Genomic DNA, 18,628 nt, shown 5'->3' with positions numbered 1-18,628 from the left:
TTCTCACCCAACCGCTTTCAGTATATATCCAGCCTACTTCCAAACTTGTATCAACTTAATTTGTTTTAAGTCTGATATGTTTCAGTTTTGTCTAGATTTTTTTAAGCCATTTAGAATATCCGATGTTGTTACCTTTCAACACATTTGTTTATTAATGTAATGGCAATCTTAGACCTAGAGTTTAACTAATGTAAATTTATATAAAGTCCGTGGAGAGACTGACACAAGCTTGTTGAGCACATTTCACATTTCAATAAAATGAACCAATCCACAAGGGCCGTGACGAGGATTCGAACCTGCGTCCGGGAGCATCCCAGACACTGCCTTAATCGACTGAGTTACGACAGGGTTATAAGAGTTAAAACCGAAGTTCTACTGAACTTACTGGATCCTGCAGCCTCTCCGAGACACAAACCAGGGTTTTACACAACTCCCCCCTGCACCCGAGCTATGTCAATAGGCCGTTCTCCCTCTTCGCCCTTACATCATTACACAGAAATCACACTAACGTGATGCATCAAATGAACGAGGATTCGAATCCTCGTCACGGCCGTTGTGGTTATGTTCAATTCCTACTGTATTTCTCACAAAATTCTGTTGGTTTTATTATGTAGGTATGGAACCTCAGTAACATTTAACAGTATTATTAAATACCATTTTAATTTATACATTCGGAATACTATTAGAATTAATATCTAACAGTATTTCCAAAATATATATTAGGAGGCATCTCTCTCTACGTTCCACAAGGTCGGCGTTCAATCCCCGACCGTCTCAGTGGTCGGGCACCATTCCTTTTCCCCCCGTCCCATCCCAAATCCTTATCCTGACCCCTTCCCAGTGCTATATAGTGGTGTAATGGCTTGGCGCCTACCCTTGATAATTCCCTTCCATCTCCACGTCCCAAGCAGTATGTCTTATTGATTCTATGTGGGACAGAGAAGTCTATATTTTCTAACTCTATTATATTGAATGGACTGAGCAATATTTTGTTTGAGATAGCATCAGCATCAATTCTTTGAAGAGACCATCAGTAGTGTGGGATCTCCTCCTTTGAAGGTTCTCATTGTCCACACCTGTCATCTTGGTGAGATGCATTGTCTTCTGACGCTACTGTTCCATTGTCTTGGACTTGGTCGCTCCTTCTGTCTTGAATCCTGGACGTGTAAGGTTGTTCCTACTGCTTCATGACCCTTGTCCCCAGTGTCGTAAATCCCTGCAGCCTCCTCGAGTATATCACTGATATCTGAAACAGTGTGGGTTCAGTACTGAACCCTGGGGTCTTTTACTGGATTCTGGGGTCCTCTCCTGGATCCTGGGGTCCTTTACTGGATCCTGGGGCCCTTTACTGGATCCTGGGGTCCTTTACTGGATCCTGGGGTCCTTTCCTGGATCCTGGGGTCCTTTCCTGGATCCTGGGGTCCTTTCCTGGATCCTGGGGTCCTTTCCTGGATCCTGGGGTCCTTTCCTGGATCCCGGGGTCCTTTCCTGGATCCTGGGGTCCTTTCCTGGATCCCGGGGTCCTTTCCTGGATCCTGGGGTCCTTTCCTGGATCCTGGGGTCCTTTCCTGGATCCTGGGGTCCTCTCCTGGATCCTGGGGTCCTCTCCTGGATCCTGGGGTCCTCTCCTGGATCCTGGGGTCCTCTCCTGGATCCTGGGGTCCTCTCCTGGATCCTGGGGTCCTCTCCTGGATCCTGGGGTCCTCTCCTGGATCCTGGGGTCCTCTCCTGGATCCTGGGGTCCTCTCCTGGATCCTGGGGTCCTCTACTGGATCCTGGGGTCCTCTCCTGGATCCTGGGGTCCTCTCCTGGATCCTGGGGTCCTCTCCTGGATCCTGGGGTCCTCTCCTGGATCCTGGGGTCCTCTCCTGGATCCTGGGGTCCTCTCCTGGATCCTGGGGTCCTCTCCTGGATCCTGGGGTCCTCTCCTGGATCCTGGGGTCCTCTCCTGGATCCTGGGGTCCTCTCCTGGATCCTGGGGTCCTCTCCTGGATCCTGGGGTCCTCTCCTGGATCCTGGGGTCCTCTCCTGGATCCTGGGGGTCCTCTCCTGGATCCTGGGGTCCTCTCCTGGATCCTGGGGTCCTCTCCTGGATCCTGGGGTCCTCTTCTGAACCCCTGGGGTCCTCTTCTGAACCCCTGGGGTCCTCTTCTGAACCCCTGGGGTCCTCTTCTGAACCCCTGGGGTCCTCTTCTGAACCCCTGGGGTCCTTTCCTGAACCCCTGGGGGTCCTTTCCTGAACCCCTGAGGTCCTCTTCTGAACCCCTGGGGTCCTCTTCTGAACCCCTGGGGTCCTCTTCTGAACCCCTGGGGTCCTCTTCTGAACCCCTGGGGTCCTCTTCTGAACCCCTGGGGTCCTCTTCTGAACCCCTGGGGTCCTTTCCTGAACCCCTGGGGGCCCTTTCCTGAACCCCTGGGGTCCTCTTCTGAACCCCTGGGGTCCTCTTCTGAACCCCTGGGGTCCTCTTCTGAACCCCTGGAGTCCTCTTCTGAACCCCTGGGGTCCTCTTCTGAACCCCTGGGGTCCTTTCCTGAACCCCTGGGGTCCTTTCCTGAACCCCTGGGGTCCTCTTCTGAACCCCTGGGGTCCTCTTCTGAACCCCTGGGGTCCTTTTCTGAACCCCTGGGGTCCTCTTCTGAACCCCTGGGGTCCTTTCCTGAACCCCTGGGGTCCTTTCCCGAACCCCTGGGGTCCTCTTCTGAACCCCTGGGGTCCTTTCCTGAACCCCTGGGGTCCTTTCCCGAACCCCTGGGGTCCTCTTCTGAACCCCTGGGGTCCTCTTCTGAACCCCTGGGGTCCTTTCCTGAACCCCTGGGGTCCTCTTCTGAACCCCTGGGGTCCTTTCCTGAACCCCTGGGGGTCCTTCCCATAAGTCTATCCTCCTAAGAAGCCTTGGACTCTTGTCTGCTAGTAGAGAGCTATTTCTATACCATGTAGTTCAGAATGCTTCCAGTTACTGCAGCTTTTCACACATATTCATATATATTATATTTAAGAATATGTAGTCAGTCGGGATTTCTCCTCTTTGATCACTGTCGTTTGACAAAGAATTGTTAGTCGTCAGATAATTCTTCTCTCTGAACACACGTTGGCATAGTTACACAGAGACAGACACAGTGCTCTGTATCTAGGGTCTAGCTGGCATATGTCCCATGTGCCAGTGACGTCACAGTCCCTGGCATATGGAGGTGACGTCACAGTCCCTGGCATATGGAGGTGACGCCACAGTCCCTGGCATATGGAGGTGACGTCCCAGTCCCTGGCATATGGAGGTGACGTCCCAGTCCCTGGCATATGGAGGTGACGTCCCAGTCCCTGGCATATGGAGGTGACGTCCCAGTCCCTGGCATATGGAGGTGACGTCCCAGTCCCTGGCATATGGAGGTGACGTCCCAGTCCCTGGCATATGAAGGTGACGTCCCAGTCCCTGGCATATGGAGGTGACGTCCCAGTCCCTGGCATATGGAGGTGACGTCCCAGTCCCTGGCATATGGAGGTGACGTCCCAGTCCCTGGCATATGGAGGTGACGTCCCAGTCCCTGGCATATGGAGGTGACGTCCCAGTCCCTGGCATATGGAGGTGACGTCCCAGTCCCTGGCATATGGAGGTGACGTCCCAGTCCTTGGCATATGGAGGTGACGTCCCAGTCCCTGGCATATGGAGGTGACGTCACAGTCCCTTGCATATGGAACTGCCAGGGGGACTTGTCTTGTGGGGTGATATCTTGAAATCTATATCTGAAGGACTGTCACAATAGATCTCAAAGAGTGTGTGTGTGTGTGTGTGTGTGTGTGTGTGTGTGTGTGTGTGTGTGTGTGTGTGTGTGTGTGTGTGTGTGTGTGTGTGTGTGTGTGTGTGTGTGTGTGTGTGTGTGTGTGTGTGTGTGTGTGTGTGTGTGTGTGTGTGTGTGTGTGTGTGTGTGTGTGTGTGTGTGTGTGTGTGTGTGTGTGTGTGTGTGTGTGTGTGTGTGTGTGTGTGTGTGTGTGTGTGCGTGTGTGTGTGTGTGTGTGTGTGTGAGTGACCTAATCTGACAGTGCCGCCCTTTATCTTCTCTCCCTCTGAGAGAGCCCTGGGGAGGGGGGGGGTCACTCCTTCCTTCTGATCTGACCTTCAACGACTCTAATCTTCTCAACCCTCCTCTTGTGCCTCTCTATCTCAAGTTGGTGCTGGAAGTCTCTCGGACATTAAACATCAGTAGAGCGTGGGAAGTAGCCGGTGGGGTCTCAGAGCTTCAGTTTCTATTAGAGGACTTATTTTGCCGCGGTGCTCAGTCGAGCAAGCTTAGGTGTGGTGTTTTATAACTGTTGCCACCGTCAGCTGTCTGGATCACCACCACCACTACTACCACAACCAGCCACCACCACCACCTGTCTCAGATGGTTGACAATAGCCAACTAAAGGGTGTATCGGCTCAGCAAGAAGGAAGACCTCCCTCCCTCCCACCTATATCGACGTCTTAAAGATGAGGAGCCCGCAGTGTTAGGTAGTGTGTGGTGACGGAGTGGTGGTAGTGGTGATGAGGAAGAGTGGTTGTGGTGAGGGAGAGTGGTTGTGGTGAGGGAGAGTGGTTGTGGTGAGGGAGAGTTGTGGAGGTGGTGATGAGGGAGAGTGGTAGTGATGAGGGAGAGTGGTAGTGGTGAGGGAGAGTGGTGGAGGTGGTGATGAGGAAGAGTGGTAGTGGTGAGGGAGAGTTGTGGTAGTGGTGGTGGTTAGGGAGTCTAGCATCCTGCTTTTATCTCGATGGAAAGTCCAATACCTGTGGAGGAGGGTATACGTCTGAGTGTCTTATGTGGAGTGTGTACCTGTTGACATGGCTGTGCTGTAGCAACCGGAACCCAGCAGCTGGAGCACCATTAGATCTCTGTCCTCAGTAACCATTGTCCTCGTCTTGTCACCCTCTAAAACTCTTTACGACTCGTTCTCTCCCAATCTTTACCGAAGCCAATTCTTGCAACATTTTGAAATAGAATTTGATATTGGTGCTCATGTTGACGGTGGTTGATGAAAGAGCCAGAATGCAATATCCGCGCCAACGTTGCAATAGAGCTGAAGAATCAAAACCTCAATTTTGATATTGTATACAAGACTGACAATCATGCCTCAGTGTCTTTGAGAGAGTAAGAGTCTCTCTCTCTCTCTCTGGGAGAATGGGAGGGAGATTGGGAGGGAGGGAGGGAGGGAGATTGGGAGGGAGATTGGGAGGGAGGGAGATTGGGAGGGAGATTGGGAGGAAGATTGGGAGGGAGGAAGATTGGGAGGGAGGAAGATTGGGAGGGAGGAAGATTGGGAGGGAGGAAGATTGGGAGGGAGAAAGAATGGGAGACATAGACAGACAGACAGTCCTGGGTACTCCATCTAGTATATTTATATATTTTTTACGCACAATATAAGCCAGGCTTAAGGCGTAGAAGTACTCTCAAAACCTACTACAGGTATAATCCAGGCTCATAGTAGGTAATATTTGATGCGTGTAGGACTGATTTTCTGCTCTGACTGGTGCTCTTACTGCCTCTTAAACATGTAATTGATGCATTTGTTTTATTTGCATATTTATATTTGTTTATTTGTTTGCAGGTGAGGTGCCTGGCGGAGACGTCACGGAACTTATGGGTAAGTGTTACAGGTGTTAAATATGTTTACGTGGGTGAGGAGAGACAGGTGTTTTAGCTAACCCGTCTGCCTAATAGAACGTCGCATTTTGACGTACACTCTACCTAAGGTAAAAAGAAATCGTCGTACTAGAAAATGGTGGCGTCTCCCTAAATTGTCATATGGCCCCGTTTTCTGTTTTGGGTTCTCTGGTAGGTTAGGATAAGGGGGCACTTAAGTACGACAGTTTCTTGGCGTTTGGAAACCTTTGGAGGACGGGGGTGGTTTAGCACTCTGTTATCTGAGATAGGTGTGAAGATAGGGTCATTCATCTGACCAATTCCATTTCACGTGTGGAAGAGGAGTCGACGACTTCTGAATCCTGTTAGCAGGCTGGGAGCTTTCCCTTCCCATAGTTCATGATAAGCCTTATCCCCTCCTACTAGTTTTCCCCCTGGAACACCACCCACCAATCAGATAACGACCAGGTACACAATTACTGCTGGATGAGCAGGGGCGAACACTTAACGATTGGCACCCAGCCAATCCTCCCTAGCCAGGAATCGAACCCAGACCAGATGACTGGCGATGCGTGGGCCTTGTAATTACCTAAGTGTAATTACCTAAGTGTAGTTACAGGATGAGAGCTACACTCGTGGTGTCCCGTCTTCCCAGCACTCTTTGTCATATAACGCTTTGAAACTACTGACGGTCTTGGCCTCCACCACCTTCTCACCTAACTTGTTCCAACCGTCTACCACTCTGTTTGCGAAAGTGAATTTTCTGATATTTCTTCGGCATCTGTGTTTAGCTAGTTCAAATCTATGACCTCTTGATCTTAAAGTTCCAGGTCTCAGGAAATCTTCCCTATCGATTTTATCAATTCCTGTTACTATTTTGTACGTAGTGATCATATCACCTCTTTTTCTTTTGTCTTCTAGTTAGTATATGGTTAGTATATGGTTCTTGTGGTTAGTATATGCTGTTTCATCGCATGTGATGCACCTGTGGCTCGGGTATGAGAGACAGGAGTTATGAGGCCCACACAAGTCGTACAACACTTGGGAATTAGGAAATGGTAGCATGATTCAGAAACAGAAAATCCTCTTGAGGATAAACCAAGTAAAGGTGTTCAGGATAGGAAACAAGTGAACGAGGGATTATAAATGCAAAATCGTAGATCAGTCGATTAAGGCAGTGTCTGGGATGCTCCCGGACGCAGGTTCGAATCCTCGTCACGGCCCTTGTGGATTTGTTCATAAATGCAAACTTTAAACAACGTTGTGAGTTAAGAGTGATGTAAGGAAAGATATCTTCAGCGTGAGAGGAGTGGTTATGTAGTTACATAACCACGCTGTACTGTATTATGAGTGGCTGTAGTTACAGTGCAACATGTACCCAGCAGATAAAAAAAAATCACGTGGTCCAAGAGCTTGACCATGCAACATAAAATAGTTTAGTGCACAAACCATTGCCAGTTAAGTTACAATATAAACAATTTAATGGTGCATTCTCTCGGTGTTTACATGTTTGAAAGGAGCAAAGGTGTCCCGAGGACGGTGGAGCTGTTCTTCATAACACGAAAGAACTGAATAAGTTGAAGACTGTTGACCAGGCCACACACTAGAAAGTGAAGCGACGACGACGTTTCGGTCCGTCCTGGACCATTCTCAAGTCGATAGTGAGAATGGTCCAGGACGGACCGAAACGTCGTCGTCCCTTCATCTTCAAGTGTGTGGTCTCGTCAACGAAAAGCGGAGATTCAGAGGCAATGATCCTGGCATGAGTGCCAGTTTATATTCCCAATTAAGTTCCGAATGTAAATCTCGAAGTTTAAGGACCAACTCTGGTACCCATATCTAAGGGTCAGCTCTGCTACCCATATCTAAGGGGCAAACTCTGCTACCCATATCTAAGGGACAAACCACAGAGCCCCAGGGATAAGGACAAGGGCCTCCATCTCTGCTACTGTCCCTGATATAAGCTGACTTAACTTTCCTCGTTGGTGGAACCGTAAACAGTGAGGGTGACAGGCTGCCAGCGTGTGCTCCTACGAGGCACTCAGTACCACTCCGTAATGCGGCGATTTTTCCTAACTGGAAGCGCCAGAATTTTAGGCAACACGTACGTAATCCTCCAGAGCCGAAAAGCATTATAGTCCCCCGTTAAGGGTCAATATTGCGGTGTTTTTAATTAGCCTAAACTACAGCAATTTTTACGGTGGAGGGGTCGATAGTGTGACAAAAATGAAGCGTGTTCCGCAGCCGGGGAGTTGTACCTCTGTTTGGGGTCCTGTGGAAGGTGTGTGTAGTTGTACGCACCTCTCCCTTGGGTTATACAGGTATACGCACTATCTCCCTTCCCTCTCCCCTTCCCCCTCCCTTCCCCTTCCCCTCCCCCCTCCCTTTCCCTTCCCCTCCCCCTTTCTCTTCCCCCCAGAAACACCATCAACGACTCTCTTACACTTTTTTTCTCTTTCACTCAAGCACAGACGAGACAGACACACTCAAGAGCCGGGTGGACAGCGCTCTGGGGTCGTGGTCTTAAGGGCCCGGATTCGGTTCTCGGTCGAGGCAGGAATACATGAGCAAATTTTCTGCCTTTGAAAGTTAGACAGCTGCTTCAGGCTGCTTTCTGTGGGAGAGGGGGGGCTTGACTTTCTCACAAGTCAAGCCTGGCCTCGGGCCGGGCTTTGGGAGTGGAAGAACTCCTAATCGTTCTAACTGGCTCTCGTGCCAATCAGCTAATAAAGCACGTTATTTCTCACAATTAACTGTCTTACTCAGGCATCAGAACATCTTAATCAGCCTACCAATCTTTCAAACAGATATTCAATACACACATTTGGGGGGGGGGGGTTAACCCTGTACCTAATCAACCACTCAACAGCCACCCAACCAGCCACCCTAACAGGTCAATTATCGTACTGACGAGCCAAACTACACACCGACCACTTAAGTCTCTAACCAATCACTCTTACAATCAACCAGTCTTACAATCAACCATCTAACTAATCATATCCTTAGTTTAATCCTACGTCCATCCAGCCTAACAAATCGCCACCTCAACCAGCATGAATCCAACCAATCACGAAGCACCTACTCAACCAGCACTACCAGGCAACCTACATCAACCAACCAGTCCCAATGGTGTTCAAACCCAGCTCCTCGTATGAACCCCCCCCCCCCCTCACCTCATGACGTCATTCTTCCATTCACAAATCAAGATAGATAAATCCCTAGAGGGATTTCGCCCCCCCTCACCCTGAGGGCGGTTGAGGTCCACCTCTGGGATGAGGCGCCCCCCTTAATTGAGCGTTATTGTCCGGGGGGGGGGGGCGGTGGCCCCGGGGCGTTTTCGGGGCCATTTCTACCGCAATTACGACCAGGTAGTGTGACTTTGAGTGATCGTAGACACTCCATAGTGAATAATTTATTTTTGCATCACGGGTCCCTGGAGGGTGATGGCGCGGGTTTGGGTAGGTCGCTTGGGAAGACATTTTGTGGATTGTTTTGGATTCCCCGAGCGTGTGGGGGTCGGGGGGGGGGGGGTATGGGGGGGGGTAAGGAGGGTTGTGGGGGGTGTGGGGGGGCAGGGGTCGTCCCTGCGTCTGGTTTTGGGTGATTTAGTGACAAAGATCTCGTGGTTTACGCAATATAAGACTCAAATTCGCTATCTCGGTAGGATGGATAATATTAGCTGGGTGATTCAGTAGGATGGGCAATATTAGAAGTATTGTTCTTAATTAAAATGGGTAGGTGTAGTTTTAGGGAAGACCTGGGTAAATACTGGTTTAGAAATACGGTTGTTGATCTGATGTGGGGGCAACAATTATCAGGGAACATAGTGACCAGAGGATTTGGGTTCATATGATTGTTTCAGGCGCAGGTTAGACATGTATAGGACTTTGAGTGGGTGTAAATAGGAACTGCCACGTATGGGCTATTGAGACTTTTGCAGTTTTATGTATTTATAGGATTTATTTATGTAATAACCGGTACAGATCGTTACAGCTGTAACTGTGTTGAACAGCTGTACAGCTGTGTAAACCTAGCTAAAAATTTCCATAGCCTCGGAGAAGAAAATATAGAGTACTCAGAGAAGACCTTGTGGATTCTCACTGAACACTTTGATATTTTCTCCTACCACCCCTATTCATTTTGTATATGTATGTGTATATTAGTATATTTTAGTAGCAGTCTTTCTTGTAAACATATGTTGCTGAGTATGACCGAAAGGGTAAGATTAATGATTCTAACACGAATCTTCTCAATGTTTGTTTTTCTTCACTGTTGGGCGTAGTTGAAAAATTAACTCTCCAAAGTTCATTTTCACTTTTTATTTATGGTGTGACGCCTAGAAGCGTTTCGCAAGAACACTTCTTACATTTTCAATAACAATTTTTTTACTAACTCAGATCGTGCTTATATTCGTTTTTGGGTGAGGTGATGCGAAACAAAAGACGAAACACGAAACAATGGATATATACAATGGGCATAATACAATGGATATATACAATATACACAAGCAAGAATATATATATATATATATATATATATATATATATATATATATATATATATATATATATATATATATATATATATATATATATATAATATAATATAATATAATATATATTAATAATTATAAACTGATGCTTAAAGAACGTCAAAATTACACTGCTTTAATTTACAGTAAAAACGTCGCATTTTAGCAGATTGTTCGTTTCCTAAAATAATGCGACATATTAAATGGCGGCCAGCGGAAGAACAAATTTGTAAACGCACGCGAAGCGGCTCCCAGACGAGAAGACATTTGCATAAAAGGATGAAGACATCAGGTATCAGGGTGGGGGGTGAGGGTGGGGTCGAGGGGGGTGCCAGAGAGAGGGGGGACGAGGGGGAGGGTGCCAGAGAGAAGGGTCGAGGAGGGTGCCATGGGGGCTGTGAAAGGTGGGAGTCCAGCCGTCGACCTGAAAAGGTCCCATTGTTGCTCACCATTATTTGTGCGCTATTTGAGTAATGGCTCCCTGGCTGAGGAATTGTCGGGTGGCGGCGTCCACTTGTTGTCGGGGTTCGAGGCAGTGAGAGAGAGAGATTGGGAGCCACGCTGCTAGGCAGATTTCCAGGTATTTTTTTGTGGACGAATAGGCTACATTAGGAGAGACTTATGTCTGTGCTAGAGAAAGGTGATGCTGGAGAGACTATCTGTAAATGCTAAGATGCTCGTCTTGAGATTGAGAGGATGGATGCTGGAAAGGTAATGGATAGAAACGTCTATGAAAGCTGAGATATAGACGTCAGGAGGTGCTGGAAAGAGACGTCTAAGATGAGAGGGAACATCAGTGTGTGTGGTAGAAACAGATACTCGGCGATGTTGATACGAAAATCTGATGTTGAGGCTGATATTAAGAGAGTGTTTATAGAAAGACGTGTGGTCAATGTTGCAGAGGTCAACCCTGAATGGTCATTGTCTCTTGAATGATCTCTTGCATCTCGACAAAGCTAGAAGACTGGATAGTATTCAAGTGACATCTGGATGATCCCGAGAGAAACATCGAAAAGAATGTTTGTAAAGTACGGATGATAGCTGGATGTTACCTTGAAGGATGTCTCAATGGTGCCGACAGGGACATCTTAAGGGCGTCCGGACACGGCGTCTGGGCGTCCGGACACGGCGTCTGGGCGTCCGGACACAGGGCGTCTGGGCGTCCGGACACAGGGCGTCTGGGCGTCCGGACACAGGGCGTCTGGGCGTCCGGACACGGCGTCTGGGCGTCCGGACACAGGGCGTCTGGGCGTCCGGACACAGGGCGTCTGGGCGTCCGGACACAGGGCGTCTGGGCGTCCGGACACAGGGCGTCTGGGTGTCCGGACACAGGGCGTCTGGGCGTCCGGACACAGCGTCTGGGCGTCCGGACACGGCGTCTGGGCGTCCGGACACAGGGCGTCTGGGCGTCCGGACACAGGGCGTCTGGGCGTCTGGACGTCCGGACACAGGGCGTCTGGGCGTCCGGACACAGGGCGTCTGGGCGTCCGGACACAGGGCGTCTGGGCGTCCGGACACAGGGGGTCTGGGCGTCCAGACACAGGGAGTCTGGGTGTCCGGACACAGGGCGTCTGGGCGTCCGGACACGGCGTCCGGACACGGGGTCTGGGTGTCCGGACACGGCGTCTGGGCGTCCGGACACGGGGTCTGGGTGTCCGGACACGGCGTCTGAGAGGTCAATAGACACACAAGCTGGACGCCTCTTGGGAATACACCTCCCACTGTTGTGACGTGATTAATGGGGCTCTAGGTAGGTAGGGTGAGGGGAGGGAAGGAGGGAGAGTGAGGGGGAGGGAAGGAAGGAAGGGAGAGTGAGGGGAGGAGAATAGAGGGGGAGTGAAGAGAGAAATGAGTTACCGGAGCTTAAAATAGACATAACATTGATTCCTCTCAGGCGAGGTTCTGATCAGCCGTCTATCTCGTTATGCAACGCAAATACATGTTGAGGAATGCGCCTGTGTGTGTGTGTGTGTGAAGCATGACAGTTTGGTCATGTCAGATGTGAAGATATGACAGGTTGATCTTGACAGCGGTGAGGATGGTGGTCTGGTGAAGTTGACCTCAGCCGCTGACAGCTGACAGATTGGATTTGAAAGACCCCATACAAGAGCTGACAGCCGCTGATATCTTGTTGCCATTCTGTCAGTTAGGCGAGACGCGTATAATTATTTCGGGTTATTAATTATAGATTTTTATGCATACGAAATGCCATCTTTACTCTCTCGCGTGTGATTGGGTCATCTGTACTCTCCTGACTGTGATTGGACAGTCCATACCCAATAAGGAAGGCAAGTCGTGTCTCGCATGTTTAATATAAGTCTGTGACCAAGCAACAAACATTAGGTAAGAAAGAGAAGGGTGGGCAGACTGCATTTTCTTGGACTGTCAGAAAGCTTGCTCCCATGCCCATCACCTTGCCCCCCATGCCCTTCACCTTGCCCCCCATGCCCTTCACCTTGCCCCCCATGCCCTTCACCTTGTCCTCCATGCCCCTCACCTTGCCCCCCATGCCCTTCACCTTGCCCCCCATGCCCTTCACCTTGCCCCCATGCCCATCACCTTGCCCCCCATGCCCTTCACCTTGCCCCCCATGCCCTTCACCTTGTCCCCCATGCCCCTAACCTTGCCCCCATGCCCTTCAGGGCACTAGGGGAAATGGGGATTGAGTGCGGTGGCGACTCTGAAAGCAGTTAGTTTTGGCTTTTGAAGCCTCTCTTCTCGTATGATTCCTGTCGGGGATTGAAGCCTATTGAAACCATAAATGCCTCCACTACTTCCCCTCACTCCTCTCATTTACTCATCATTTGCTGAATGATGAGTAAATGCCGCCCGACTCATGAGTGAGGTGTTACTCGCGTCACTCATCCAGTGAGTTATATATCAGTCTGTTATCGTGTATGTCTTGGTATCTTGTCCTTTTCATTCTTCTGATTCATTATCTTGTGGCCACACCTACCGGGCCGTGTTCTCTCTCCCGCGCTGCGGCTGCTTGTCTTGTTCTGTAGCGACCACATCCCGGCTCTTCCGACCACATCCCGGGTCGCCCGACCACATCCCGGCTCTTCCGACCACATCCCGGGTCGCCCGACCACATCCCGGGTCGCCCGACCGCATCCCGGCCATATTCCAACACAGTGTGGTGCAGGTGGTGGTCGCCTACGGTCTAGCTCCTCCATACACCTTGGGAAGGACGCTGCTAAGGCTGTTCAAGCGGCTTGAAGACTATATGGGTATTTGTTGCTGAGTGGGATGGAGGGGGGGGGGGGGGTTGAGGATTGTGTTGGAAGGGGAACTGGGAAAGAAAGATAGTGAAGGGGTCTGTCTGTCTGTCTCTGTCTCTCTCTGTCTCCCCCTCTCCCTCCCACTCTCCCTCCCCCTCTCCCTCCCCCTCTCCCTCCCCCTCTCCCTCCCCTCTCTCCCTCTCTCTCCCCCCTCTCTCTCCCCCCTCTCCCCCCTCTCTCTCCCCCCTCTCTCTCCCCCTCTCTCTCCCCCCTCTCTCCCCCCCTCTCTCTCCCCCCTCTCTCTCCCCCTCTCTCTCCCCCTCTCTCTCCCCCTCTCTCTCCCCCTCTCTCTCTTTCTCTCTCCCCCCCTCTCTCTCTCTCTCTCTCTCTCTCTCTCTCTCTCTCTCTCTCTCTCTCTCTCTCTCTCTCTCTCTCTCTCTCTCTCTCTCTCTCTCTCTCTCTCTCTCTCTCTCTCTCTCCCTTTCTCTCTCCCCCCCTCTCTCTCTCTCTCTCTCTCTCTCTCTCTCTCTCTCTCTCTCTCCCCCCCCCCTCTCTCTCTCTCTCTCTCTCTCTCTCTCTCTCTCTCTCTCTCTCTCTCTCTCTCTCTCTCTCTCTCTCTCTCTCTCTCCCCCCCCCCTCTCTCTCTCTCTCTCTCTCTCTCTCTCTCTCTCTCTCTCTCTCTCTCTCTCTCTCTCTCTCTCTCTCTCTCTCTCTCTCTCTCTCTCTCTCTCTCTCTCTCTCTCTCTCTCTCTCTCTCTCTCTCTCTCTCTCTCTCTCTCTCTCTCTCTCTCTCTCTCTCTCTCTCTCTCTCTCTCTCTCTCTCTCTCTCTCTCTCTCTCTCTCTCTCTCTCTCTCTCTCTCTCTCTCTCTCTCTCTCTCTCTCTCTCTCTCTCTCTCTCTCTCTCTCTCTCTCTCTCTCTCTCTCTCTCTCTCTCTCTCTCTCTCTCTCTCTCTCTCTCTCTCTCTCTCTCTCTCTCTCTCTCTCTCTCTCTCTCTCTCTCTCTCTCTCTCTCTCTCTCTCTCTCTCTCTCTCTCTCTCTCTCTCTCGCTCGCTCGCTCGCTCGCCTCGCTCTCCTCTCCCCCTCCCTCTCCCCCTCCTTCCCCCCTCCCCTCCCCTCTCCCCCTCCTTCCCCCCTCCCCTCCCCTCTCCCCCTCCTTCCCCCCTCCCCTCCCCTCTCCCCTCTTTATTTCTCTCATTTCCATTTTTCCTCTTCCTTGAGTCCCGTATTCACATTAATTTCTTCTTCCCTCCATTTGTCTCCATCTCCTGCCCTCCTCTCCCTCCCCCTCTCCCTCCCCCTCACTCTCTTTCATTCCCCTCCCCTCCTCCACCTTATATCCCCCCTCTTTCCTCTATCACCTGCGCCATGCCAGTAAACACAGCTCGCTTGGTCACCGACCAAGTCTCTCCAGCAGTCGTTCATGGCAATGGTTTTGCAGAGATGCACGGATAATTGACGTCTTGAAGAGGTTGGTAAGTCTTCAATGGATGGTTATGTTGGCGTGCGGGGGTGGGGGGGGGGGGGTGGAAATGCTGTGTTTGACAGGTAGTTAGCGCAGGGGGGGGGGGGGGGGTAAGGTGATTGACGCGGATCAATGAGGTGGGGGGATTGGGTTAGTGGATTGCCGAGTGGCTTAGGAAGGGTTAGGTGAAATAACTGATTATTTACCCTGAAGTAAGTGTGTGTGTGTGTGTGTGTGTGTGTGTGTGTGTGTGTGTGTGTGTGTGTGTGTGTGTGTGTGTGTGTGTGTGTGTGTGTGTGTGTGTGTGTGTGTGTGTGTGTGTGTGTGTGTGTGTGTGTGTGTGTGTGTGTGTGTGTGTGTGTGTGTGTGTGTGTGTGTGTGTGTTTACGGGCTATTCATGGCCGTGCCACCTCTTGGGTGGCTTAATCTACATCAATCTGTGTGTGTGTACATTATATGGCAACATTATTTTTTTTTATATATGATGCTAAGTGCATTATAAGTCCTTCGCTTTCCACCCCTGAGATGTTACGAGAGATTAGCGTCCACTTCTGTAGGATATTTTGCTTTGGGATCAGCTCCTAGTAATTGGGATGTTGTTGTGTCTGTCTTCCTGTCTTTGTCGGTCTCTGTCTGTGTCTCTCTCTGTCTGTGTCTCTCTCTCTCTTGTCTCTATAAACTCCCCCTCCTCGCAAGAGACCAACATTAAACCTCTCACAAACTATTTTACTATTATTAAATGAAAACATTCACGAGAAGAGTTACATTCAGACCACCAAACTTAGACGGAAATGGAAGCAATCAACCATATATGGAACACCACATCCAGTGCCTCCAAATCATTCTTTGTGTTATGACTGACTTTAATTTCAGTACAATTAACTGGATCAATAAAAGAGGCACCACAAAGGCGGAAGATTTTTGTGTTTACAAATTACTGGACGACTGCTTTCTTAAACAATATATTATTAAATGGTACTTGCCTACTAGAAGGTGAAGGGACGACGATGTTTCGGTCCGTCCTGAACTATTCTTAAGTCGATTTTCGGTCCAGGACGGGCCGAAACGTCGTCGTCCCTTCACCTTCTAGTGTGTGGTCTGGTCATCATACTTCAGCCACGTTATTGTGACTCATCGCCTGCGTACTCACCTAGGTCTTGCACACAAGGAGAGAGAAATAAATGGCTTAGCCACAATGAGCAGTGATCATAACGAAATTTACATTTAACTAGGCATGGGAAGCTTGTGAGAGACGAACCCTGAAATGGGATGACAGTTCCAAAAAACCAATGATGATGGATTGAGAAGTTTCTTTTGGGAATGGTGGCTTGGGTAGACCTAGATCATGGGGGCTGGTTTTGGAACGTGCAACGTGGGGGAGAGACATGTATGTGACATGTATGTGACATGTATGGGTGAGTTTTGAAGTGGATTCTACTTTTAACTCGTTTAAACCAGTTTGAATTGGAGCACAGGAATATGGTATTTCTTATACATTGATTAGATCGAATGAGACACCTAACCAACACATCAGAAAATATTGAAAGTAAAGGCGTTTCGGTCGTGGACCATTGTGGGGTCGGGTCAGAAATGAGAGTGAGAGTCAGGTGAGAAGGTTGAAGTATACCATAGGAATAATAAGAATAAAAGACTGTAGAAGGCCCAAGGACGACATGAAAGAGGTGAAATAAACAAATTAGAAAACATAAGACAAAGAGAAACTAAGGGGGAAGGGGGGAAGCAAAGATAAGTCAGATCACGTTTGTTTAAAAAGTTAGAGCATTCATGCTATGTACTGAGAATGGCAAGAGTCAACAGCAACACAGCCAGGACTAAGGTTCAGGTTGAGCTGGATGTGTATGTGAGCTGATACATGAAGAAAGACCGGTTAAATTATTTCGTAAGACTTGCGTAAGAACTAATCTTAGTCAGATTATTTCGTAAGACTGCAGATTATACAGATCTGCAGATAATACAGATCTGCAGATTATACAGGTCTGCAGATTATACCAAGTCTGTAGACTTAGATACGGGATTGGACAGCAATCAATCATTAGTAACATCTAACTTTTCAAACGATGCTAAAATATTGCAGGAATTAAATTCAGAAGAAATTCAAATCGATTTAAGACGACCTTCTTGAGGTTATCTTGATGATTTCGGGGTTTAGTGTCCCCGTGGCCCGGTCCTCGACCAGGCCTCCACCCCCAGGAACCAGCCGTCTAACTCCCAGGTACCTATTTACTGCCAGGTAACAGGGGCATCAGGGTAAAAGAAACGTTTTACCCATTTGTCTCTGCCTCCACCGGGGATCGAACCCGGAACCTCAGGACTACGAATTCGAAGCGCTGTCCACCCAGATGTCAGGCGCCCTAGATGAGCTTTCCTAGATAAGCTTTCGAAACGGACAAAAGATAGTGAGATGTAGTTTAGTGCTGAACAATAAAAAACCCGTAGAGTTCTGCAATGATGATAGCTAACAGATACTATCAAGCTTGTGAAGCGTGAATGTAAACAAGATCTGAAGATGTCATTAATTAGTAAAACCCCCCAAAAAGACGAAAATATCAATACATAAATGTTCAGAATAAGGAAAATATGATAATGGGTTTATCTCTGGAAGCTCTAGCAGGAAAATAACTAACTTTATTCTCCAAGTTTATCTTTATGACCACAGATTAAAAACAAATGGATAAAAAATGGCATAACTGATGAGGCATTAAAGGTATTTAATATATCAACACAAATTAAAACTCGAAACGATTGATTTAAGTGGGATATTAAATTAAGACCTGGGTAAATACTGGTTCGGATAATACGGTTATTGGTCTGTGAGACCAATGACTTGGTTACATAATAGGTGTGTGGGGATCATTGCATTGTTTCAAGCGTAGGTTAGACGTATATATTTGAAAGAGTTCGCGGTGGGTATAAATAGGAGTGTCTTGTTATCTTGAGGTTATCTTGAGGATTTCGGGGCTTTAGTGTCCCAGCGGTCCGGTCCTCGACCAGGCCTCCACCCCCAGGAAGCAGCCCGTGACAGCTGACTAACACCCTGGTACCTATTTTACTGCTAGGTAACAGAGGCATAGGGTGAAAGAAACTCTGCCCATTGTTTCTCGCCGGCGCCAGGGATCGAACTCGGGGCCACAGGATCACAAGTCCAGTGTGCTGTCGCTCGGCCGACCGGCTCCCTTGAGTTACTTGAGTACAATCGTTTTAGATGCGACAGGAAGCATTCACTGACTACAGGCTGGGGGCAGCCTGTACATCAAAGACACACTCATCTTCACTGCGCTTCTGAACACCACAAACAATATGGTGGAACTGTTGATACTCAAAATAGAGATTCTAAATTTGGTGTTTTTCCTTGTATATATATATAAGCAACTAGTGACAAATCCTCCAACAGTTTAAGGATCAACTGATGTATGTAGAAGACAGCTTAGAAAACCTCACAAACCCCGCCCCAAACATCACCTTGCTTAGGGATTTCAAACTTACGCCATCTAGAATGGAAAACAAATGTAGCAAATAAAGTTATATCAGAGAGAGAATCCCAGGAAGCCGTCTACACGAACAATGACATACAACTGACTTCTTTCAGAGTGATAACAAGAATGACCTTAACCAACAAATATTAGAACTAGAAATCACCATAGACCTCTATTTTACAATGATTAACCGGTAGGGAACATATGAATACAAACACACGTTACTCAGATCACAATCTAATCATAGCTCAGAAAAGCATGGGCAATAGGTCCACACCACCAGGCTCAAATCCAAGAGGAGGAGAAG

The 18,628-nt window shown here is 48.9% G+C and overlaps 1 protein-coding gene across 1 annotated transcript; it reads right to left on the bottom strand.

The window, feature by feature from the left end:
- Positions 1-1,365: 1,365 nt before the first annotated feature.
- LOC123753064 (pre-mRNA 3' end processing protein WDR33-like) lies at positions 1,366-2,871 on the bottom strand. Its single transcript, XM_045735071.2, has one exon. It carries the CDS (start codon positions 2,869-2,871, stop codon positions 1,366-1,368), a length of 1,506 nt encoding a protein of 501 aa, XP_045591027.2.
- Between the last annotated feature and the right edge of the window lie 15,757 nt (positions 2,872-18,628).

The sequence above is a fragment of the Procambarus clarkii genome, chromosome 18, assembly GCF_040958095.1.
Source record: "Procambarus clarkii isolate CNS0578487 chromosome 18, FALCON_Pclarkii_2.0, whole genome shotgun sequence".
Lineage (NCBI taxonomy): Eukaryota > Metazoa > Arthropoda > Malacostraca > Decapoda > Cambaridae > Procambarus > Procambarus clarkii.
Note: the sequence above shows the minus strand (reverse complement) of the source record. Positions and strands in the feature narration are given on the sequence as shown.